Below are 25,945 nucleotides of genomic sequence, written 5' to 3' on the forward strand. Positions count from 1 at the left end.
AAGCCTGACACTCTACCACTTAAACCACAGCTCCACTTCAGGCATTTTGCTGGTTAGTTGGAGATAAAGAGCCCCATGGATGCTTCCTGCCCAGGCTGGCTTTGAACTATGTTCCTCAGATCTCAGCTTTCTGAGTCTCTAGATTACAGGTGTGAGCCACCAGTGTTCATTTAGCAGCTCGATCTCTCTTGCCCAGCATTTTCCACATTTCCCTTTCCTGGCCTGGCCTTTCTCGGAGGAGCCAGAGGCAGCTCTGTTTCTGGAAGCAGCTGGGACTTTCAGTTCCCCTGACGGCGGGTGGTCAGCCAAGTTGCCTATTTTCTGTCACCTAAACAGAGCTGTTTCCCCAGAGGTCTAGGGTGATCCCTGCTGCAAAGCCACAGGCCCCACATCTGACCAGCCCAGAATTTAGCCTGCCAACTGGAACACTTTGTTCCATCCCTTTCTGGTATCTCGGGGCCTCAGACAACTCCACCTGCCCATCGAAGCAGGCTGGAGCTTCCTGTTTTCCTCTTAAAAGTAGGAAAATTCTTTTCCTCACTGAGCTCTACTCTCCATCTCCCCCAGCTCATCATAAACGAGCTCTGAGCCAGCTCTGAGCCAGCTCAGGGCTCTAATCCTACCTCCTCAGAGACTGAGCTCTGAGGACCATGGTTACTGGCATGCTGGTGAATGAGGAAGGCAGGGAGTGCCCTGGAGCCCAGGCCCTGGCTGACAGCAAGCCCTCTCACCTCTTGACTATGTAGCTCTGAGAGAAAGTCAAGGTAGCTGTCAGTTTTCAGTGAATAGACTTAACGGTCCCATTGCCAGGGAACAGAGCTGCTTGATGGGAAAGCTGAGGTCTTAACTGGTAGTTCACATTGTTGTTTTTTTCCCCCTCGGTCCTGGGGCTTGAATTCAAGGCCTGAGCTTTCTCAAGGCTAGAGCTCTACCACTTGAGCCACAGCAGTATTTCCAGCCTTTTCTATGTATGAAAATCGAACCTCGGTCTTCGTGCATGCTAAGCAAACACTCTTACCACTAGGCCAAACTCACCTTATGTTTTAAAACATTAGTTTTAGCCAGGAGCTGATGGCTCACATCTGTAAGCCTCGTTACTCAGGAGGCTGAGATCTGACAATCACAGTCTGAAGCCAGCCTGCACAGTAAAGGCCATGAGACTCTTACCTCCAATAAATTGAGAAAGAGCTGGAAGTGGCACTGTGGCTCAAATGACAGAGCACTAGCCTTGAGAGAAAGAAGTTTGCGAACAGCACCCAGGCCCTGAGTTCAAGCCCCAAAACTGACAAAAAAAAAATCACACAACAGCTGGGTGCTGAATGTTCATGCCTGTAATCCTAGCTATTTAGGAGGCCGAGATCTGAGAATTACAGTTCAAGGTCTGCCTGGGCAGAAAAGTCTGTGAGACTCTTTTCTCTATCGAACCACCCCCAAAAGCCAGAAGTAGAGCTGTGGCCAAGTGGTAAAGTGCTAGCCATGACAGTACAAAAACAAGTGAGAGTACAAGGCCCAGAGTTCAAGCCCCAGAGTCGGCATACACACACACACATACACACACACACACACACACACACACACACACACACACACACACACACCCTCCGGCTGGCCCAGCTGCAGGCTAGGTTTTGCGGTCATCCTTTCTTGTCCCAGGCTGAAGGATGGAGTCTTGTGGGGCTTTTCTCGCCATGGCAGAGCTCAGGGGCCCAGGAGAAGCAAACATGCCCCTGGTGTGCTCAGCTCCTAACTGAACCCTTTGCCCACACTGTGTCAGCCAAGCAAGCATGGGTGCAGCATAGAAGCCCGTGCCTGACCCTCCAGTACAAGGCCTTCTAAGCCTTGCAGTGTGGGTGCAGGTCTCCCCCTCCCTGTTCCCCGCCAGCTTCTGTTGCACATGTGGCCTCTAGGGAAAACACTGAAGCCTCCCCATGGGCAACAAATGACCCCACGTCTCACGGGCACACATCTAATTGCCAGCTGCAACTCTGGTGACCCAGTTTCAGATCTGGTTGTGGATCAGAGATCCCCAGAGGAGGGTTTGACTGTGCAAACACCCAGGCCATACCCTGGGGGACAGCATAGCTGTCCTCAGTGCCCTTGCTCCTGCCAGTGACACCATCTGAGACCTTAGAGGAAGCATCTGGAGCTGCAGTCACTTCAGCACCACCTGGGGAGGGCAGAGCCCATCCTCCAGCCTTCAGGTTCCTGGATAGAAGGGACTCGAAGCACTTCCTAAGCTTTGCAGGCCTGGAAGAGAGCTCAACCCCCCCCCCCACCAGATATGGACAAGAACTGACCAGAGATCTGGGGCCATCTGAGTCTCAGCTTACCATGAGGAGTAAGCTGAAGATGCCCACGTGTATGTCATGTCCAAGAGGTTACCTGGCATGCTCTGGCTGGCAGGTGCTAGAGCTGGACAGTGGGAGACAGGAGCCTGCCAGAGAGAGCGTGCCTGGGAGGGAGGAGTTGGTGGATTGAAAAGCGAGTTCAGGGATGTGTGGAGGCAGGGCATAGCCCGTGCCAAATAGGTCCAGGAAGTCTTCCCAACAGCAGGCAAGAGAAAAGCTGAAGAGCACAGCATCAGAAGCACATCTCTGACGGGAAGACCTTGACGATGCTTCCTCTACCCCCTGTTCCAGGAGCACCCAGGTCCCTGTGCCAGCCAGGGCTCATGCTGCCACCTGCCCAAGCCACCCACCCACAGGCTTGCCAGGTCCACATGATGTCGATGGGGCAGCCTCTGGCCGAGCCTTTGCTCCTGCCCAGAGACCTACAAAATTGTCACAAGGGTCATGCCACCCGTCAGGGTTTGGCTGTCACTCATTCATCCCAGACACAAAGTCAAGTTCACAGGACTTGAGCAGAGCAAGGCCCAAGCCTAGTCCCTGTCCTCTGCTCACCTTGCTTCTACCATTAGCATAAAAACAAGATGGCCAGGCTGAGAGTTTGGCCTAGTGCTAGAGTGCTTGCCTCACATGCACGAAGACCCTGGTTCAATTTCTCAGTACCACATACAGAGAAATAAGCCGGAAGTGGTGCCGAGGCTCAAGTGGTAGAGCTCTAGCCTTGAGAAAGTCCAAGGACAGTGCTCGGGCCCTGAGCTCAAGCCCAGGACTCAAGCCCAAGTGGCCTTGCTCTTGGGCTGGATGTTCCAGGAGCCTAGCTCCACACGATGGCCCTCGCGCCTGAGGCTCCAACTGTAGCCCAACATCTGCATAGACAGAGCAAGTAGCAGCCTTGCCCTGGGCAAACCCACTGGACGGCAGGGAAGGTGAGACACCTGGCCCCCTCCAGATGCTCACCCCTCTCACCCCTCCCACCCCCGCTTGCCTGGTTCCACTGACTCTCTGGGGTTCTCTTTTCTATCTGTAATGCGTTGGTGTTATTCTCTCAGCAGCTTAGATATCGCCAAGGGGGTCTGTAAGTTTGGTACAAAAGCCTGTAGGAGCACATAAATCTAAAATGGTTTTATATGATTAAAAAAATACTACTACTTTTAGAGAAGATCCCTTTTAAACCCCTCTCCCCCGTGTGTGTGGCACATGTATATTTGCATGTGTGCGTGTGTGTTTGTGTATATTTATGTATGTTTGTGTGTGTCCGTGTATGCATTTGTATACGTGTACTTACCTGTGTGTTTGTATGTGTGTTTGCATCTGTGTGCACTTGTGTATGTTTGTGTGTTGTACATTCCAGTACACACTAATTCAATGAAAGGACAAGGCATATGAGCTGATTCTAAAAAAACTTTCTTATGCTGCCTAGCTCAAAAAGGAGTATTTATATTATACCACTCAAATTAAGAAATAGGCTGTTTCCAGCCTGGTTGTCCTATTTTGTGTTGTTAATTTTCTTATTTTAAAATGATTTGAGGGGCTGGGAGTTTGCCTAGTGGTAGAGTGCTTGCCTAGCATGCATGAAGACCTAGGTTTGATTCCTCAGTACCACATACATAGAAAAAAGCTAGAAGTGGTGCTGAAGCTCAAGTGGTAGAGCTCTAGCCTTGAGAAAGTCCAAGGACAGTGCTCAGGCCCTGAGCTCAAGCCCAGGACTGGCAAAAAAATAAATAAATAAAATGATTTGAGTTAAAAAAAAAAAAAACAAAACATTTCAAGCACAGTACAAAGAGGCCCTCACAGCCCCTCACTAACTTTCCCTCTTAAGAATGTGAGCATCTAGGGGCCGGGAGTTTAGCCTAGTGGTAGAGTGTTTGCCTAGCATGCTGGGTTCAACTCCTTAGTACCACATACATAGAAAAGCCAGAAGTGGTGCTGTGGCTCAAGTGGCAGAGCTCTAGCCCTGAGAAAGCCCAAGGACAGTGCTTAGGCCCTGAGTTCAAGCCCCAGGACTGGCAAAAAAAAAAAAAAAAAAAGAAGTGAGCATGTAGTCAGTTGCTCATTCTATTATAGCACCACTATTGTTTCTCAGAATTATGGGAGAGTACATTCCTGTCAACACCCCATGTCAGCATTTCTTTCTTTTTTTATTTTTTTTATTTTTTTTTAGCATTTTTTTTAATTTTTTTTTATTTTTTATTTTTTAGCATTTCTTTCTTACATGACAAGGACTCACCCCCAAACCACATTTGACCATCCTCATCTGGAAGTTAACATTCATCCTATCCTTAGGTTCCATGCAAATTTCCTTGGCAATCTCGACAGGAAAATCTACATATATTATTTATATACTATGAAAGTTACCTAGGATTTTCTTCCTCTGGACTTACAGTCCACACAGAATCTTATATCTAAATCTAAGTGCCACCTCCCCTTATTGTCCCTGAGCTGGGCACAGTTTCAGTCATTTTTGACCTTGACATTTCAGAGGGAACAGGCTGACATGTGTCTTGGTGCAGGGTACAATAAAGTTAACTTTGAACATGCTCTCAATTGCTGTCAGTGGCTCTTTTTTTGGGGGGGGGTCAGTTATGGGGCTGGAACTCAGGACCTGGGCTCTGTGCCGGACCTTTTCTCAAGGGAAGTACTCTACCACTTTGAGCCACAGCTCCATTTCTGGTTTTCTGGCAGTTGAGTGGAGATAAGCATCTCACAGACTTTCTTACCCAGGCTGGCTTTGAGCCATGATCTTCAGATTCCAGCCTCCTGCATAGCTAGGATCACAGGGGTGAGTCACTGCCATTAGGATTACAAGCATGAGCCAACCTCTGCCAACTCTCCCCTTCCACCTTCTTCTCCCATTTGGGGTCCATGGCTCTTGGGAAGAGGTTTGAAGGCAGGAGGTGGCTAATGCTTAAGAAGGGTCCTCAGGGGAGAGGGAAATGAAAACCTTGGCGGGGCTGGCAGAGATGGGCGAGGGCAGAGGCCCAGACAGAGGTGGCAGTGAGGATGTCGTGTCCAACCTGGGCCTCTGCTGAGTGGCTTGGGGCGGAGCAGGCAGTACTGAGCCAGCAGGAGGAGGTGAACTTAGAACCCAAAGGCTTCCCCGCCCCTGCCCAGCCTGTGTGGCCTTCTACTCATAGGCGTGGCTGCATTTGTGGAACCCAAGAGCCAGGCTAGATCCAGCATGCACCAGCTTCACCACCAACCTCCCAGCTTCCCCAGAGCAGGGCTGCCTCCCTGAGCAGCAGAAACAGAAATCCTAGTCTCAGTGGCCCCGCAGCCTTTATGGCTGCCAGCAATGTGTTCCACCCCTGCAGGTCCCACTGAACTTGGAATAAGAGCTTTCATGTGCAAGGTAATGAGCAGGTCTTTTTACTTGATTTTTATTATTCTCCACCCCCCCCCTACACACACACCTCTCTTGGGGCTTGAACTCAGGGCTTGGGTGCTATCGCTGAGTTACTTTTGCTCAAAGCTAGTGTTCTACCACTTCAGCCACAGCTCAACTTCCAGCTTTTAAAATTGGAGGTAAGAGGGCCAGGCATGGTGGCTCACACCTGTAACTCTAACTACTCAGGAGGCTGAGATATGAGGATCTCAGATCAAAGCCAGCCTAGGCACTAAAGAATGTGAGACTTAGCTCCAACTAAACACTAGAAAAACCAGAAGTGGTGCTGTGGCTTAAGGGGTAGGGTGGTAGCCTTGAACTGAAGAGCTCAGGGACAATGCCCAGGCCCAGATTTCAAGCTCCATGACAGACAAAAATAAATAAATAAATAGGAGGTAAGAGGCTCATAGAGGGGCCGGGAGTTTGGCCTAGTGGTTGAGTGCTTGCCTAGCATGCACGAAGACCCGGGTTCGATTCCTCAGTACCACATACATAGAAAAAAGCCAGAAGTGGTGCTGAGGCTCAAGTGGTAGAGCTCTAGCCTTGAGAAAGTCCAAGGACAGTGCTCAGGCCCTGAGCTCAAGCCCAGGACTGGAAAAAAAAAAAAAAAGAGTCTCATAGATCTTCCTTTCCTCAACTGTTTTCAAACTGTGATCTCCAGATCTTAGCCTCCTGAGCAGCTAGAAATACAGGCATGAGCTTTCTTCTTAATACGTGGCCATCATGTATAAAATTTTCATAGTGATTAGATTGTGTGTGCGTGTGTGTGTGTGTGTGTGTGTGTGTGTGTATTTGTATGTCACTATAGGGGTTGAACTCAAGCCCTCAGATTCTTGCATGGCTTTTTTCCCTCACGGCTAGTACTACTCTACCATTTAAGCCACAGCTCTACTTCCAGCTTTTTGCTAATTAATTGGAGATAAACTCTCAGGCTTTGAACTTTGATCCTCAGAGGTCAGCCTCCTGAGTAGCTAGGATTACCAATGGGAGCCTCCGGTGCCTGGCTCTGATCTTTGTAACTGAAATCCATGGCTGGTGGGCTTTCAGGAGAGGCTGCCCGACAGTCCCTGCTCAGCTCCTGGCCGACTTCCTCCCTCATGCTCAGTCCCGTTTCAGTTCTGCATTTACAGACAGCAGACAGTGCTGGAGTTAAAATTGCTACCTAGGAAGATTTAGACCAGCCCAGGCCCAGCCTGCTGACTCTGACAGGCACGGGAGTCGCCCTGGACTGCCAAGCAACACAGCCATTCTCAGGGTGCAGTCCTGAGCTGCCCATAGGTTGGACACCAGCTGTCCTTTGTCTGACAGATCCTGACCCCTGTGGCTGTGAGCGATTCCTCTCTTAGCTTGAGGGTGGCTCCTTGCAAGATCCACCTTGAGCAGGCGCTGGTGGCTCATGTCTGTCACCCCAGCTCCTCAGGAGGCTGAGATCTGAGGATCACAGGTCAAAGCCAGCCCAGGCAAGAAAGTCCATGAGACTCTTCTCTCCAAATAACTACCAGAAAAGCTATCAGTAGAGGACTGGGAGTTTGGCCTAGTGGTAGAGTGCTTGCCTAGCATGCACGAAGACCTGGGTTCAATTCCTCAGTACCACATATATAGAAAAGCCAGAAGTGGTGCTGTGGCTCAAGTGGTAGAGCTCTAGCCTTGAGAAAGTCCAAGGACAGTGCTCAGGCCCTGAGCTCAAGCCTAGGACTGGCAAAAAAAAAGAAAGAGAAAAAGCTGGAAGTAGAGCTGTGGATTAAGTGGTAGAGCATTGTTCCCAGGACCAACACACACACACACACACACACACACACACACACACACACACACACACACACACACACAGATCCAGCTTGACAATCCACATCTCAACTGCAAGGTATGGTTCACGCCATGTGTATCTCTCAGCCTTGCTTGTTTCTGACCAGCCTCCTCTGTGAGAAAGCCTGGGGCCACACGCTGAGCCTATCCACGTCCCTTTTCTTCGAGGACCTGGGAGCCTGTGAGGAAGATGGGCACAGACACGAGGCCCTGCGGCAGAGGCAGAATTGTTGAATCTAAGCTGAGCTACTAACTTGCTGAGGCCTGGTACCTGACTTTGTAGAAACAGCAGGGAACTTTCCATAGACCTGGCAAGGTTACCAGGGGACTGCAGAAGAGACTGTACTTTGTGTCATCGTTGGAAGTAAACCCTGTCTCATGGTTTTTGCCTGTGTGATGTTGAGTTCTGCGCTGTGTGTGTGTGTATATGTGTGTGTCTCTGTCTTCGGGCCTAAACTCAGGGCCTGTGTGCTGTCTCTCACCTTTTGTGCTCAAGGCTAGTGTGCTTCTACCTTGAACCACAACAGCATTTCTGGTTTTTGGATAGTTCATTGGGAGATTCACTGACTTTCCTGCTCAAATTGGCTTCAAACCTTGATTCTCTGTCCTCAGCCTCCTGAGTAGTTAGGATAACACACACGAGCCACAGATGCCGGGTCTCCTTGCTTAACTTTTTTGCTAAAGGATGGCACTCTACTACTAGAGTTACATTTTCACTTCTGGCTCCTTGGTTGTTAATTGGAGATGAAGTATCTGCCTGGGCTGGCTCTGAACAGCCATCTCCCATTTCAGCCTCCTGAGAAGCTCGGGTTATTGGCACATGGGACCAGGACCCATCTCTGATCATAAATTAATATCCAGCCTACTGGTCTACCTAAAAATAAAGTCTGCTCTGTAGATGGGACGTCCTATGCTATCAACCATACCTGAAGAAGGAAACTCTGCCGGTTAGTGTTTTGTTTTCCATAACCAGATTGTCACATGATCTCATTACCGGCTAACGGAGAGAAGGAATCTGTCCCAAATAAGGGGGAGAGTCTCTGCAGAGTGAGACTTCTACCACATAGCCGTGGGCACTGTCCCTCACCCCTGGGGAGTGTCACTAACAGCTTACTCGGGAATCAGGTTAGCAGCACCCCAGTAATGCCAGTCTTCACGGGTTCCTTCTCTGTTTCAAGATGACTTGACATGTCTTTTGGGGAAGCCTGTCACTTCAGAATAGGGAACAACATTGGGCAGGCTGGACAGTTGAGCATCAGGCCTGTCCCCTCCGTGAGAAGTGTGGCAAATGCCACCCCTCATCTGAACCCCCAGCCACTCCATCCATGCGACACACGAGTTCTGCTTTCTACTGCCCCTTGGAGGCTTTGTCACCCTGAGCTCCACTGGCTACACTTCTGTCTCGCTCTGTTCCCACTTGCTCCCTCATCCCGGGTCCCCTGCGGGGCCTGGCCAGCGGAGGCTCTTTCATCCAGAATCTACTGCTCTGGCGCCATGGCAGGCTCTCGTGTGCTTGGTGCCCACTCTGGCTCCAGTACTGGAGCTTGCTCCCCTCCGCCCAGCTCAGGAGGGCCCTGCCACCTCTTCCTGGCACCACTTCATTATCCTGGGAGTCTGCAGTGTCGTGTGATACCTGCATCCTGTCAGGACTCTTCCTGACATGTGTAACAATCTCCCTGATCACATGCTCCATTTACCACAGTTGACAAAAGGCAGGAGGCTGAAATCTGAAGACCATGGTTCAAAGCCAGCCTGGGCAGGAAAGTCCACGTTAAGCACCTCTCTTTAAAAAAAAAAAAAAAAAAAAAAGCCGGGCTTGGTGGCTCATGCCTATAATCCTAGCTACTCAGGAGGCTGAGATCTGAGGATCAAGGTTCAAAGCCAGCCTGGGCACAAAAGGATCTGAGACTCTTATCTCCAGTTAACCTCTAGAAAACAGGAAGTAGGGCTTGGCTCAAGGGTAGGGCAGTAACCTTGAGCTGAAGAGCTCAGGGACAGCACCCAGGCCTAGTTCAAGCCTCATGACCCCCCCCGCACCCCCCCAAAAAAAGCCTGATGTGGTGCTGTGGCTCAAGTGGTAGAACACTAGCCTTGAACAGAAAAGCTCAGGGACTGTGTTCAGGCCCTGAATTCAAGCCCCAGGACTGGCAAGAATAAAAGAAGCACCTTTGGCATGCAGAGAGAAGGGCTACTCCGTTTTCCCCTCCATTCCTCTGCATCCGGTCTCACACCCATAGAGCGTCCCCCAACCACCTCTTCTCCTGACCACAAACTCTTGGATCCTGTGGAGTGCTGGAGAAAGGGCTAGCTGAGGATCCTCAAGGCTCCCAGCCAGCTCTGGAAGGATCTCTGCCCAGGTACAGGATCTGGCTGCTAGCCATGGTCTGCCATGGGCAAGGACACTCAGGTTCTTCGTCTCAGGAATCTAGTGCTACTGCGGGCCCACGGTTAAGACTCTGCCACCCACAAGGCCCCCTCCCAGCTTCTTGATTGGTGAGGTTGGTGAGGCAGAAGCCAGATACGGCTGCCCTGTGAGCAGGCCCAGCTTCTCATTGGCCTGGCCTGGCCTGCTGGGCACACTGCCCTTGACACAGCTTTGCAAGCCCAAGCTAAGGGTGACAGGCTGGGGGTGGACTGCTGCCTCCTATGCTACCCCGATCGAGGCTCCCACCCACAGGTCTAGAGCACGCTCCTCGCCCTGTGCCAGTGGGGGAGTTCTACAGCTTCTGTCATCCCTGCCTTGCACCCTGGCTCTCGGTCCTCAACTTCCTCTAAAATGCACTGATTCTCCAAGGAGAAATGTAACCTTAGGTAAATCTTTTTTTTTTTTTTTCTGTTTGGTACCAGTCCTGGGGCTTGAACTCATGGCCTCGGCACTATCCCTGAACCCTGTGTTCGGGGCTGGCACTACCACTTGAGCCACAGCTCTACTCCCAGAATTTTGTGGGTAACTGGAGGTTACCCAGTTACTCATGGACTTTTCCTGCCAGGGCTGGCTTCAAACCCTGTGCCAATGCCTCACACCTGTAATCCTAGCTACTAAGAAGCTGCTTGAGTGAAAAACATTCAGGGACAGCACCCCAGGACAGTTACCCCCACACACAAAACAAAACACAAAACAAACCCACCTTAAATGCCATTAACTTTGAATGAAGTAATTGAGTTTCTTATTTCTTTTTCTTTCTTTCTTTTTTTCTTTAAATTGTTGGTGGTGGTCGTGGGGCTTGAACTCTGGGCCTGGGTGCTGACCCTGAGCTCTTCAGCTCAAGGCCATGGCTCTACCCTTGGAGCCCCAGCGCTACTTCCGATTTTGTGGTGATTCATTGAAGATAAGAGTCTCACAGTCTTTAGTGCCCGGGCTGGCTCTGAACCGTGATCCTCAGATCTCAGCCTCCTGAGTAGTTAGGATTACAGGTGTGAGCCACCACGCCCAGCTCTTTATTTTTTTTTCTTTTTCTTTCTTTCCTTCCTCTCTCCCTGTGTCTCTTTTTCTTCTCTCATTCTTTTCCCCTTCCTTTCTTCCATCTGTTGCTCCTGTACTGGAGCTAGAGCAGGGGGTCTGGGCTCCATCCTTTCGCTTTTTCACTCAAGGCTAGTTGGTCTCCACCACTTGAGCCACAGCTCCACTTCCAGATTAGTTGAAGTCTCATGAGCTTTCCTACCCCAGCTGGCTTCAAACTGCAATCCTCAGATCTCAGCCTCCAAGGAAGGGCAATTCAGTTTCTAACACTGGAGTTGAGGAAGATTTAACTAGCCCACCTGTTCAGACAGGTTGCTTTGCCCCTCTAAAGGTTGGAGGTGGAGTTCCCAGATTCTCAGTGTTTCCAATGGAGAATTGAGTGAACACGCATACAATGTAAACCAGCAAAGCAAGTTTGATAGAAAGGGAGAAGACTGGTCAGGGAAACTTGGAGCTCCAGCTAAATGGCTCAAGGGCAAACACCTGGTTAAGAATTCCAGCTTTCTAGAAACCATGGGAGGAATTTGTGGTGACGTTGGTAGGCCAATCCAAGGGAAAAGGAGGAAAATTAACAAGCAGATCTGGAAGGGACCATCCACGGATGTAAAACACATATGCATGAAGCATTAGGTAAGAATTTGCTGTGCAAAGGTCAAGCTAAGGATGTCAGGGTTTCCAAAGCACTTGGTGACTAACTTTGGTTAGGATTGGCCCAGAGCTTCCCTGCCCCCTGGGAACCAGACTAGTAATTCTCCCCAGAAGGTGCTAGGGAGGCTGGACTCAGTCCTCTCCTACATGGACCAGGAGAGGGGGCTGGTGCGTGTGCTGAGCCCGCCTCACTTCCAGATGGCCTCTTCCTTCTCTGGCCTAGTGCACGGCGCCGTCAGTTGTGAGTCGTTTGTCTTTCCATATGTCACGTCTCTGAACTGGAACGTTCTAGACTGTCGTGTAGCTTAGATTTCTGGCCCTTTCCACGTAGCTAACAGCGAGTCATTCATTAGCTGGGAACGCTTTGTTGTGGTGACATTGACTCACCACTGCTTTAACTGATTCCAGCGCACAGGTCTTGCTCTGTGTCCAACTCGTTTTCTTGTTTTACTAGTCTTGTCTTTTCTTTTTTGTGGGACTTGAACTCTGGGCCTGGGCATTGTCCCTGAGCTCTCCAGCTCTCAGCTAACTCCTTGAAGCCACAGCGCCACTTCCAATTTTCTAGTAGTTAACTGGAGATATGAGTCTCACGGACTTTAGTGCCCAGGCTGGCTTTGAACTGTAATCCTCAGATCTCAACCTACTGAGTAGCTAAAATTATAGGCATGAGCCACTGCACCCAGCTTCTGCTAGTGTTTTCTTCTGAACTTACTGACATTCTTTTTTAGAAACCTCTGCTGCATGGGTTGGGAATGTGTCTTAGTGGTAGGGTGCTTGCCTACCATGTGTGGAGCCCTGGATTGATTCCTCAGTACCACATAAACACAAAAGGCCAGAATTGGCACTGTGGCTCAAGTGGTAGGGCTAACCTTGAGTAAAAGAAGCTCAAGGGCAGTGCCCAGGCTCTGATTTTAAGCCCCAGGACTGGCAAAAAGAAAAGAAAACTCAGCTGCTGCCTAGATATTTTCTAGATAACAAGGAAGATAAATCCAGAAGACTCTCATCTCCCAAACACCAGGAACAAAGCTGGAAGTAGAAATGTGAGTCAAGTACTAGGTTTCCAGTCTTAGGTAGAAAATGCCAAGCGAGAGCACAAGGCCCTGAGTTTAAGCCCCAGTGAAATCCCCTCACCACCACTATTCTTCCAACACACACACACACACACACACACACACACACACACACACACACACACACTCGGGCCAGAGAAGTAGCTCAGGAGTAGAATATTTGTTTAGCATGGGCAAAGCTGCAGGTTCCATCTCCAGAACATGAATAAATAAACAAATAACTAAGATCTGGACTGGCTTTGCAGGCCATAGACTCAATCCACAGCATCAAAAAGAAAATAACATTTTTTTTTTGTTTTTCTTTTTTGCCGGTCCTGGGGATTGAACTCAGGGCCTGAGCACTGTCCTTAAGCTTTCCTCAAGGCTAGCACTCTACCACTTGAGCCACAGCATCACTTCCAGTTTTTTCCTAAGTACATGGTACCAAGGAATTGAACCAGTGTCTTTGAGCATGCTAGGCAAGCACTCTACCACTAGGCCAAACTCCCAGCCCTGAAAATAATAATTTTTAGAACTGGTCTTTATGGTGAGGAGGAAGCAAAAATAACTCCCCACCAAAGACACGTGTGTGTGAGCACACACACACATACACACACATATCCTCAAAAAACAGTTCTAAAATACAGATTATGGGATTACAAGTGATTTTCTTTTTTTTCCCCTTCCAGTCCTGGGGCTTGAATTCAGGGCCTGAGCACTGTCCTTGGGCTTTCTCAAGGCTGGAGCTCTACTACTTGAGTTGTAATACCACTTCTGGCTTCTTCTGTGTATGTGGTACCAAGGAATCAAACCTGGGTCTCTGTGCATGCTAGGCATGCAATCTACCACTAGGCCAAACTCCTGGTCCCACAAGTGATATCTTTTTGCAAAAGATAACTACTCAGGAGGATGAGATCTGAGAACCACAGTTCAAACCCAGCCTGGGCACAGAGTCTGAGAGAATCGTATCTCCAATTAACCACAAGAAAACTGGAAGTGACACTGTGGCTCAAAGTGGTAGAGCACTAGCCTTGAGCTGAGAAGTTTGGGGACAGCCTGAGTTCAAGTCCCATAACCCTTAATAAATAAATAATTTTTTAAAAAAATAAATCTGAATTTTTAACTTTTGCCATCATAAGGATATATTTTGAATAGCAAAATATTTTTCTACCTATTTTTTTAGGAAAAAAAAAGATAACACAGTCTTTTTTTTAAAAAAGATTGCCATTATAAAGGTGGTGTACAGTTACATAAGTTAGATAATGAGTACATTTCTTTTTGGACAATGTTACTCTTTCCTTCACAACGCGGTCTTTGGAACAACCCTCTTCCAGGATGTGAGGTGTGGGGGGAGAGCCCCAGGCCTTCTCTGGACTTGGAGTTGCTCCTGACCTTGGCCTCCTCGGCTCTGCATGCTCTTGGAGGTTAGGTGACATTCTAAGTCAGCTGAAAGCTGGAACGTATCTTGTCCTTAGGCCTCAGAAGGTGTCCCCATGAGGTTCTTCACGAAACTGGACCAGCTCATCGAGTTTTACAAGAAGGAAAATATGGGTCTGGTGACCCACCTACAGTACCCTGTACCACTGGAGGAGGAGGACACAGCTGAAGACCCTGAGGAAGACCCCGGTAGGAAGCTGGGGGGTGGGGGAGGGGGACCCTCTGGAGTCTAGCCCTCTGAGTTCCACATGGTAGACTTCTAGAGAGTTATGGATTGGCTGGAGAGAGGGCAGGATAGTGACTTAAGAAAGTTAGGGGGCCGGGAGTTTGGCCTAGTGGTAGAGCTTGCCTAACATGCATAGAGACCCAGGGTCTATTCCTTGGTACCACATATATAGAAAAAGCCAGTGTTGTGGCTCAAGCTGTAGAGATCTAGCCTTGAGAAAGCCCAAGGACAGTGCTCAAGCCCAGGACTGGCAAAAACAAAAACAAAAACAAAAAAAAGCAAAGAAAGAAAGTTGGGAATGCGCATGTGTCTTAATGGCTTTGTGATTTCCAGTAAATTACACACCCTCTCTGGACCACAGTCTACCTTTAAAGAGAGGCTATAGTAACTCTCTCTGGATATCACAAGATGATAGCCTGGGGGGTGGGGAGACCTGGACTATGACTAGGCCCTGAGTACAAACCTCAATACCACACAAAATGGGAAGGGGGCTTATATGAATGTTGTCCTACAGCCTGGTATGTAGATAGCAGCATTTATGCAGCCACTACCATTCTCATTATAATTTCACTCTGAAGCCCTGGGAATGGAAGTAGAAGGATGAGGGGACAAAGCTGGGCATGGTGACTAATCTCACCAGCATGGGAAGCTGAAGCAGAAGAATCTCAAGTTGCATGCCAGCTTGGGTGACATAACAAGATCTGTCCCCTCTGCCCCCACCCAAAACAAAGATGGAGACAGAGCGGAGAGACAAACATACAGCAACTAAATGTATATTGGAAAAAATAAATACAGTCCCTTGATACAGGTGAGGCATAGCCTGCCCCATCACAGTGCAGTACAGATTCCAGCAGAGCAGGGATTGAACTCAGGATCTGGGAGCTGTCCCTGAACATTTTTGTTCGAGGCCAGCACTCTACCAGTTGAGCCACAGCTCCACTTCTGGCTTTTCAGTGGTTAATTGGAGATAAGAGTCTCATGGACTACTTTTCTGCCCAGGCTGGCTTTGAACCATGATCCTCAGATCTTAGCCTCCTGAGTAGCTAAGATCACAGGCACGAGCCATGGCACCCAGGTCAAAGGTATGTTCTTAGTAGAAAACCTCGGGATTCTTCCTTGAACCCCTCCATTACTCAGAGCTCTTCCAGAGTGCTGGCCTGGTCCCTGGCTGGTTTTGGTGGCCATGGCTGAGCATGTGCAGGACTGTCTTTGTCTCTCTCTCTCTCTCCTGTGGGCTAGCTGGTGGGTGTTGGGGGAGGTCACCAGCCCCCTTCCTCCCTTCTTTAAGGTTGCTCTTTAGAGGACAGACTGGAGAACCTGCCACCCTCTCCAGTTCTGGTGAAGGAGCCAGGGGCATTGCAGAGACACTCAGGGAGGTCACACCCTTTCTTGCCTGGTCTGAATAAGAAGAGCCCTTGAGGATCAGTGATGGCTGAGCTAGAGTCAGAGATGACATGTCCATGCATGAGTCAGTGACCACTCACGCATGCCCCGGCTGTGCCCTGTCACCTAAGACCACCAGGCAGCCTTGGCCTTGGCCCAGACCCAGGAGACATTATCCGGAAGGTGTTCTCCTGACATTACCTTTCTCCGTCCACTGCAAACGCCTCCCAGCTGGCCACGCCCCTGCGATGTTGTCTGGAAATCCTGACACACTTCCTGTTTCAACTAGAAAGAAAGGCCCGGTCTCATGATCACTAGCTTCACTTCCCCAAATGTGAGCCAGTGGCATACAGGACCCAGGGCAAAGGGACTTTCCCCCTCCCCGCACACCCCAGTCCCAAGGTGGCTAATTCAACCCAGGGCTTCTCAAGAGGCTGTACTTACTGGGGTTCGAAATAGACTCACAAGTATCTTTAAAACCCTGGAGGAAGAGGAAGAGAAGTCAAGTGTCAGTCCATCAAAAAAGAGAAGTCCCACCAGGTAGGGATGGCTCACGCCTGTAATCCGAGCTACTTAGTTACTCAGGAGCTGAGATCTGAGGATTCTAGTTTGAAAGCAGCATGGGCAGAAAAGTCTATGAGACTCTTATTTCCAAGTAGCTGGCTCAAGTGGTAGATGGTTAGCCTTGAGCAAAAAAAGAGCAGGGACAGTGCCCAGGCCTTGAGTTCAAGCCCCACGACTGGCTCAGACCCATCTGTTGACACAGACTCAGTCAGAGACACTTAGCCACTGGACCAGGCCTCCTCTCAGCCTCCTTTTTATCCAGATTTCCAAAGCTGGATATAAAAAAGGAGAAAAATATCAAAAAACAGTCCCCAGAGAGCTGTGACTGTGTGACCAAGGAGGACTGGGATGGGAGGGGATCTGAACAGGGAGTCTTAGACTTGAGGACTCAGCCACCTTTGCCTGTTTGTGGCATATGCAAGAAAGAGAACTTAAAGGGATGAACAAAGGTCTAGAGGCCTGGCTGTAATAGAACGTGCCTACCTAGAAGGAATGGGCAAGGGTCTCGTCCTTCAGTGCAAGTTCAAGCTGCTCGTTTACCAGGTCAAGGTGAATGCTGGTGGCTCACGCCTATAATTCTAACTGCTCAGGGAACTGAGATCTGACGATCATGGTTCAGTGACAGCCCAGGCAGAAAAGCCCATGAAACTTTTTTTTTATGTTATTGTTGGTCATGGGGCTTGAACTCTGGAGCTAGGCACTGTCCCTGAGCTCTTCAGCTCAAGGTTCTCACTCTACCACTTGAGCCACAGTGCCACTTCCAGTTTCCTGGTGGTTGATTGGAGATAAAAGTCTCACAGACTTTGTGCCCAGGCTGGATTTGAATCGCGATCCTCATGTCTCAGCCTCTTGAGTGGTCAGGAGTACAGGCATAAGCCACGGGTGCCAGGCTTCCATGAAACTCTGATCTCCAATTGACTAGCAAAAAGGGAGAAGTGGATGTGTGGTTTAAGGAGGTAAAAAAGCCAAGCAAGAGCACAAGTCCCTGAGTTCAAGCCCCAGTAGCAGTGTGTGTGTGTGTGTGTGTGTGTGTGTGTGTGTGTGTGTGTGTGTGTTCATTTTCTAGGTGTCTGAGTAAGGAGACCCTCTCAATTTTAAATTCTGTCTCTAAGAGTGTGAGGGGAAAGAGTCTGGAGGGTAGGGGTTGGAGGAAAGGTGCAGAGAGAGAGGGCTCAGTCTCATGTGAGGTACTTACCTTGGTCCCTGAGAGCCAGGCCTGTCTAGTTGCCTTGCCCTGGTCCCTGTGTCCCCCGGCCTGGAGAGGCCACCTGATCAAGGCAGGGGAAAGACATAGCAGGAAGCCCCATGTAAGGCTCAGGAAACAGAGTCTACCACAAGAAGCTCCCTGTCTAGTCAGGGAGTCTGGGAGGAAGTGGGGAGGAGGAAGGATTGGGGGCGGATAGAGTCCTGGAAGTGGGTGGTCTGGACCTCACAGGACTGTTGGTGGCATTTGGGGACAGGGTTATGCAGAAACCTCCTTACCAAAGGCATCTGCCATTGTTTTGGGTAGATAGTGTCATGTCCCCGCCAGAGCTGCCGCCCAGAAATATCCCCCTGCCTGCTGGTCCCTGCGAAGCCAAGGAGCCTCCTCCTCCAACCGAGAGCCCCCGAGGGGCTGAGGTCAGCCGGCCCTGCCTCTCTGAGACCCTGTTTCAGCGGCTGCAGAGCATGGACACCAGTGGGTGAGTCCCACTTGGGGATGGGGGGACGTGAGCATTACCCAGGCCAGCCCGTGGCATCCAGGTCCATATTCTAGTGTGGACACTGACTTCCACCATGAGGCTGCTGACTTCATTCCTGTACTTGATTGGAGATAAGAGTCTCACAGGGCTGGGAATGTGGCCTAGTGGTAGAGTGCTTGCTTAGCATGCATGAAGCCCTTGGGTTCCATTCCCCAGAACCACATACACAGAAAAAGCTGGAAGTTGCACTATGGCTCTAGTGGCAGAGTGCTAGACTTGAGCAAAAAGTGTTCAAGGACATTGCCCAGGCTCTGAGTTCAAGCCCCAGGACTGGCAAAAAAAAAAAAAAGCATCAAAAAGACTTTTCTGCCCAGGCTGGCTTTGAACCATGAGCCTCAGATCTCAGCCTCTTGAGTAGCTAGGGTTAAAGGCATGAGCCACTGGTGCCTGACTCGTATTGTTTTTTTTTTTTTTTGCCAGTCCTGGGCTTGAGCTCAGGGCCTGAGCACTGTCCTTGGACTTTCTCAAGGCTAGAGCTCTACCACTTGAGCCTCAGCACCACTTCCGGCTTTTTTCTATGTATGTGGTGCCGAGGAATCGAACCCGGGTCTTCATGCATGCTAGGCAAGCACTTTAACCACTAGGCCAAACTCCCGGCCCCTCGTATTGTTTTATTTATGATCTCCGTATATATTAACCCTTGGCCCATCATCTTTGTGGGGGGACCTATCTTCTTATAAGCATGCTTGCCATCCTAGCATTTAGGAGGCAGAGGCAAGAGAATCACACGTTTCTATCCTGGGCTATATCGTGAGACATTGTCAAGATACAAACAAATGAATGAACCATCCCCAGCTCTTGCATCATATTCTGGGATGTTTTCCATTCATAAGGTTTAGCCTTTTGGTCATTCCCTTTGCCTGCGCAAAACAACTTCTACGATCAGAGGGTCCCGTCATTCTTGTGGATGGATCTCACCAGCGTTCCTATAGCATTTCCTAAGTGCTAAACACCTGGAAGGCTGCACCTGCTTTTTTCCTGTGCTCTCACCACAGTGGGGAAACAGAAGGACTGTCCCTTCAAAGTCCCACCTAGAGTGTCAAGGAAGGCTAGATGCTAGCCCATCCAGAGACATCGTCTACTTCCTGTGCACAGCTTCAAGCCAGGCAAGAGGCTGGCCGCTGAGAGGCAGAGAGTGGAGCGAGCACGGGATGTGTGTCTGTGTCTGTATCTGTGTCTGTGTCGGGGGTCAGGGGACTCTGGATAACACGAATAGGACCCTACAGCTGGAAGTACCCAGATACTAATCCGCTAACCCCTTTCATGTTATGCGCTTGTCATTCAATTGCTAGCCTGACAGCCCTGAGATCTGGCATGGACCAATTAGCCATCTCCAGGGGCGTCGTGGGGTGCTCAGGGCCATGGTAGGAGGCGCTGGTGTCTGAGGAGGGAGGAGCCTTCCCGTGCACCCAAGGAAAGAATCTCCCTTATCCTGGCACCTGCTCACTTCTGTAACTATCCACACATGTCCTCTGTCCCCCAGAAGACATGCAGGGACAGGGGGCAGATCATTGCAACTGGGACTCCCGAGGGGGCTTGGCACATGAGCTACTGCACACATCCCATCAGCTGGGCGGTGGGGGACCCATGGGGAGGAGAGCGAAGGGCCTGAGCTGAAGACACCAAGCTGTGTCAGGCTAGACATGGCGTCTGGTCACTTTCTTTGTCCCCCACAGATGGGGCAGAGGACTGTGCCAGGCATGGCATGGATGGTTCATTCCTGTGGGGCAGAAGACATGAAGTAGAACCATTCCACTGCCTCTTAAGTTCTGTTTGTTTCTTTTTCTGGTCCTAGGGCTTGAACTCAGGGCTTGGGTGCTATCTCTGAGTCTCTTTGTGCTCAAGGCTAATGCTTGAGCCCTATTTCTTTTTTTTTCCCTGAGTAATATACGGGAGATAAGAGTCTTGTCCAGGTTAGCTTCAAACTATGATCCTCAGATCTCAGGCTCCCGAGTAGCTAGGACGACAGGCGAGAGCCGCTGGTACCCAGCTGCCTCTTAAGTTTTGCTCCAGGGTTTGATCTGTTGTTCCAGGGTTTGGTCCACAGAAGCTCCATCTGCTTCTCCTGTTCATGACAGCGGGGCCTGCAGCGTCTGTAGAAGCCCTGAGCTCTACTGGCCAGATGGCCTGATAGCTCCTGAGAGGGCCATTCTTTGTGTTAGAATCCCTAGTGCCTAACACATTGCTTAACCTAGAGCCGTCACTCACTGGAATGTGCTAGAGACACAGCCGCTTCCAGGAGTTAATCATTAAACAGCAGTTTGGGGTTCTATGTGAGCAAAGTTTCTCTGTCTCCAAGTCCCCAGTGGCAAGGCTGGCATCACATTTCCAACTTGAAGGACTCATTTTAGGTTCCAGGGCTGCTGTCTTGCACTCAGATTTGCCAATCACCATGGAAGCAGCAGAGAACACTCATAAGCCACTAGCTGCCAGAATAGCAATTGCTCCCTGCATCTGGACCTTCCCACTGGCTCTTATCCAGGCTCCCAGATTGTAGTCCCTGTATGCTATTAGCTGATAAGTTTGTTTTTTGTTTGATTGTGCAGCTCTGGGGCTTGAACTCAGGGATTGGGTGCTGCCCCGAACCTTTTATGCTTAAGGCTAATGGTCTGCCACTTGAACCACTTAGCTGATGTATTTATTTCTGTTTCTGTTTCTGTTTTTGTTTTTGTTTTTTGCCAGTCCTGGGGGAGTGAACTCAGAGCCTGAGTGCCGTCCTTGGGCTTTCTCAAGGCTAGAGTTCGACCATTTCCAGCTTTTTTCTATGTATGTGGTGGTACTGAGGAATCAAACCCGGGTCTTCGTACATGCTAGGCAAGCACTCTACCACTAGGCCAAACTCCCGGCCTTCCCATGTATTTAATTATCTGCTATAGCATTATGATTAAGTACCCAATGCTAGTTCACCTATTTTCATGGCGCCTGTCATCTCAGCACCCGAGAGGCTGAGGCAGGAGGATCTCAAGCATCAAGCCAGTCTGGGGTACCCAGTGAGTGGAAACTTGTCTCAAAATAACAACAAACAAAAAGGCCAAGGAACAGTGGCTCTCACCTGTGCACTGTTCTCCTGAGGAGCTGTGCCTCAGCCAGATGGGGAAAGCAGCCTTCTATTTTCCTTCTGATTTCCTAGGCTTCCAGAAGAGCATCTGAAAGCCATCCAAGATTATCTGGGCACTCAGCTGGCCCTGGACTCTGACTTTGTGAAGAAGGGATCTGGCAGTCTTCCTCATCTGAAGAAGTTGACCTCACTGCTGTGCAAGGAGCTGCATGGGTAATGGGGTACCTCCTCCCCATGGGGATGGAGTACGGAGATGGGAGCCCTTGGGTAATGGCTTCTCTGGTCTGGGATGGGAGGAAGACTGCCTCGGCAAGAGAAAGTGCTCATTAGAGTGACCCTGGGCTGGCCTGAATGTCTCAGTGTCTCTGTTACACCCACAGTAATTGGGCAGTGGCTGGAGCTTAAAGAGCCCTGTGGGGTGTGTGTGTGTGTGTGTGTGTGTGTGTGTGTGTGTGTGTGTGTGTGTGTGTGTGTGTGTGTGTGTGTTTACAAGAAATCCAACACAAGGCCTCAGGGCCATGTTCATGCTAGGCCAGTACCCCAACACTGAACTGAACCCTCCCCCCGCCGCCTGTTTTGATTTTTAGCCACAGTTAATTAAAGCCGTTGTCTAGGGAGGGTGGAAGAACAGGACACTGCCAGCTCTGTTCTCCTTGCTTGGGCCTTGGTCCTTTAGACAAATGCTTCCATCTTCCTTCTTGTTGCAGCCTCTATAGCCAAACAGCACATAGGAGACCAGCAGGAAATAAACTAAAGTCCATTTTATTTTTACTCAAGGATAGAGCTCCACCACTTGAGCCCTGAACTCCATCTACTTCCTGATTTTTGCTGATTAATTGGAGATAAGAGTCTCAAGGACTTCCTGTCCTGTTAGGGCCAGCTTTGATCCTCAATCCTCAGATTTCAACCTCCTCAGCTAGGGTCAGCCATGAACCACCAAGGTGCCTAACAACTGCAATTCTTCCTCCTCCTCTTCCTCCTCCTCTTCCTCCTCCTTCTTCTTCTCCTTCTTGTCCGTCTTCTCCATCTTGAACTGTGGGCCTGGGCATTGTCCCTGAACCCTACAGCTCAAGTCTACTGCCCTACCCTTTGTGCCACAGCACCATTTCTGGTTTTCTGATGGCTAATTGGAGAAAAGAGCCTCAGGGACTTTTTAGTGTCCAGGCTGACTTTGAACCTCGATACTCAGACCTCAGCCTCCTGAATAACTAGGATTACAGATGAGAGCCATCTTACCCGACCAAGTCAGTGAATTCTTATCTCCAGTCAATCACAGGAAAAGCTGGAAGTAGAGCTATGGCTCAAGTGATAGAGTGCTAGCTTTAAGCTGAAGAGTTTGAGACAGTGCCCAGGCCCAGCCGGGCACAGTAGCTCACGCCTGTAACCCTAAATAGTCAGGAGGCTGAGAATCGTGGTTCAAAGCCCAGGCACAAAAGGACCTGAGACTCTTTTCTCCAATTAATCACTAGAAAATGGGAAGTGGGGCTGTGACTCAAGGGGTAGGGCAGTAACCTTGAGCTGAAGGGCTCAGGGACAGCGCCCAGGCCCAGAGTTCAAGCCCCATTACCCACCCAAAAAAAAAAAAAAAACAACAAGTACAACTGTAATGTTAGAAGTGCAAAAGTAAGATGATACACCAGCAGATGAATTAGCAAAGAATAATATTTAGAATACTTAAAACCTGGGGATTAGAGAGAAAATAACATCCCAAAGCATCTGGCTGAAGTCACAGGAAGCCAAAGCAAACTCATCACAAAGGATGTGCCCAGTTTGGTTGGGAAAACAGCACTGTACCTGGGCGAGATTTTCCAGCCTGGGTTGGTTTGTATTTCAGTAACTTTCTGCAGTTTTAAAAGTCTCTTGTCAGGCCAGGAGTTTGGCCTAGTGGGAGAATGCTTGCCTACTACATACATAGCAAAAAGCCAGAAGTGGTGCTGAGGCTCAAGTGGTAGAGTTCTAGCCTTGAGAAAGAAGTCCAAGGACAGTGCTCAGGCCCTGAGCTCAAGCCCAGGACTGGCAAAAAAAAAAAAAAAAAAAAAAAAATCGCTTGTCAAATTTTTTTCTCTATCCATCAATCTAAGTTAATATGCCAAAAAAGAAACTTTCATCATCTTTAAATGTTCCATTTAAAGGTTCTTAAAAGCAGTGCATTTGGTGAATTTGACAATTTTTAACAAATTATGCAGTTATCATGGGCAGATCAGGCTTAATTCTGATGAACTAGCTTTTGGTGAATGCCCTTTTCTATGCCATTGGACATTTATCATCATTTTTATAGGTTTCCATGGCAAACTGAGTTCCTTTTGATGCTCCTGTTATTGATTACCTGGGGAAGCACATGCGAATGACCCTTTAAAACATCCTTTCATGATAGCTGATAATCAGCTTTTGTTTCTGTTTGGACAGACATGTCCTGACCTTTGCCAAGCTCTTGTGGAGGAGGATATATGTTTTGAAGTCTGTCATCTGGGCTTTGTCCAGATGCTTCCCTAAGGCATCTCTTCACTCCAGCTGTGTTTCCAGGACCACATTCTTATGGGGACACTCCTGGACCTCATCACCGCATCACTATGGTGACAGAGGCTCCTTGTGCCTAGGCAGAAACATCTTCAAGCTTCTACCTGTTTCATGTCTGTGTTTACTGACCAGTTGACTTCAGGCTGGAATGAGAGACACCACAATATTTTAATTTCGTCCTGCAACCAATAGCCATGAATGGAAACTTGATTAACTGAAATTTCAGGAGATCCTAGATAAGCCCATAATCCTAGCTTTTCCCTCTTCCTCCTAGACTCCTAGCTACTCAAAAGGCTGAGATCTGAGGATCATGGTTTGAAACCAGCCAGTCAGGAAAATCCAGGAGACTCCTATCTCAAATTAGTCACCAAAACTCTGAACGTGGAGCTGTGGCTCAAGTGGTAGGGGGCCAGCCTTGAGCAAGAAAGCTAAGGGACAATGCCCAGGCACACACACACACACACACACACACACACACACACACACACACACACGCACACAAAATCCTAGATAGCAACAAACTTCTCTTTCCCATTTCTTCTTGTACACCTACAGATGATCTTCCTTGAAATTACCAACCAACTACTTTGCCAACTACTTTGATTCAACAGGTGCTCAATTCATTCATTCATTCACTTATTCATCTATTCAATCATCTGTTCAGTAATTTAATAGGCATACCTTGAGGACCTCCTGAGCTAAAATACAACAGTGTTAAAATACAGCAAAGATAATCCCACTTCCCCAAATCAATCACTGTAGAGTAGCAGCCAATATAATACATTATAGATAATACATCTATAAAGGAATTGTTTGCGTGCATGTCATAATGGGTAAACATTTTAATTCATTTCTAATTTTAAAAAAAATGGATAGAAGGACCAGACACTGGTGGCTCATGTCTATAATCCTAGCTGCTCATGAAGGTGAGATCTGAGGATCCTGGTTCAAAGCAGCCCAGGCACAAAAGGCTGTGACACTCATCTCTTGTTAACCACCAGCAAACTTGAAGCGGTACTATGGCTCAAGTGGCAGAGAACTCACCTTGAGTTGATTTTTTTTTTTTTTGGTGGGTCATGGGGCTTGAACTCTGGGCCTGGGTACTGTCTCTGAGCTCTTCAGCTCAAGGCTACCACCCTAACCCTTGAACCACAGTGGCACTTTTGGTTTTCTGGTGGTTAACTGGAGATAAGAGTCTCAGGGACTTTTGTGCCCCTGCGGGCTTTGAACCTGGATCCTCAGATCTCAGCCTCCTGAGTAGGTAGGATTACAAGTGTGAGCCACCAGTGCCTGCCTGGTTTTGTTTTTCTTTTCTTTTCTTTTCTTTCTTTTTTTTAAGAGAGATGAGAAAGGACTAATAGAAGCCCTAGTATTGACATTGTCAATGGAAAATCCCCCTGCCCTTACCCCCACATGCTAAGAAAGGATTTGCATTGGAATCTCAGGAACTCTCCAGCCCCAGAAAGCCTTTTATTTAAAATGCAGATTCTACTTGAGAGCTGGAGTCCAGAAATTTGCATTCTGTGTAAGTGTGTGTGTGTGTGTGTGTTTCCTATAAACACCCAAGGTTGGGACCCCTGGATTCCTAAGTGATCTCAAAGTTTTCTGCTTATCGATTTTAATTTTCTTTAGGCAACTGTGGTGGTTCTAAGCCAAAACAGATAAACTGAGCGTGGTCAATAATGGTGTAGTTTGATGAGACCGGGAAAGGGTGGGGGTCTGGGTGGGTGGGCCTAGCAGAGTGGACTGACCTTTGCCCGGGCATGTCCTGAGGAGGCAGGATCTCCTGCTTGCTCGCCAGGTAGGGTGTGGCCAGGCCTCCTGATTGGGTCTGTCAGCTTGGGACACTGCTCCAAGTCATTCTGTCCTCGTTAATCCTTGCTGCTCATCACTGGTCCCCCTCGCCTGCAGGGAAGTCCTCCGGACACTACCTTCCCTGGAGTCTCTGCAGAGGCTGTTTGACCAGCAGCTGTCCCCAGCTCTCCGCTCTCGTCCTCAGGTAAAGATCTTGGGGTTGAAAAGCTGACATTAATAACCATGATTGGGAGATGAGGAAGAGTCTAGGTAGCGTCACCCCATGTTTGCTAGAGAGACCTTGGATGGGGGAACCCCAGCATCCTTCTCTGGGAAAGGCATTTGTCACTGCCAGCTTTAGATATGAGAAATGTTTCAGATTACCTGTCTGTCAATCAAAGGGTTGAATGAGAAGAAGAATTCAGGGCCTGATCCCAGCATTTCTGAAACAAAGAAAACTATAAGAAGTCTCCATTCAAGCTCTTACCCCTTACCTTACCAGAGGGCCAGAGGGGGGAGGGAGGGGAAGGGTCC

At 49.1% G+C, this 25,945-nt stretch overlaps 1 protein-coding gene across 1 annotated transcript in view; it reads left to right on the forward strand.

Moving 5' to 3' along the window:
- Window positions 1–25,945, forward strand: part of Inpp5d (inositol polyphosphate-5-phosphatase D) — a 101,572-nt gene that overhangs the window by 31,614 nt on the left and 44,013 nt on the right. The window contains exons 3-6 of the mRNA XM_090355060.1: window positions 14,166–14,316; window positions 17,811–17,982; window positions 21,173–21,313; window positions 25,529–25,616. Of these exons, the coding sequence (XP_090211186.1) occupies window positions 14,166–14,316; window positions 17,811–17,982; window positions 21,173–21,313; window positions 25,529–25,616 (552 nt within the window). The remainder of the gene's footprint in view (window positions 1–14,165; window positions 14,317–17,810; window positions 17,983–21,172; window positions 21,314–25,528; window positions 25,617–25,945) is intronic.

The sequence above is a fragment of the Megascapheus bottae genome, chromosome 21 (genome assembly GCF_031878675.1).
Source record: "Megascapheus bottae isolate mThoBot1 chromosome 21, mThoBot2.hap1, whole genome shotgun sequence".
Taxonomy (NCBI): Eukaryota; Metazoa; Chordata; class Mammalia; order Rodentia; family Geomyidae; genus Megascapheus; species Megascapheus bottae.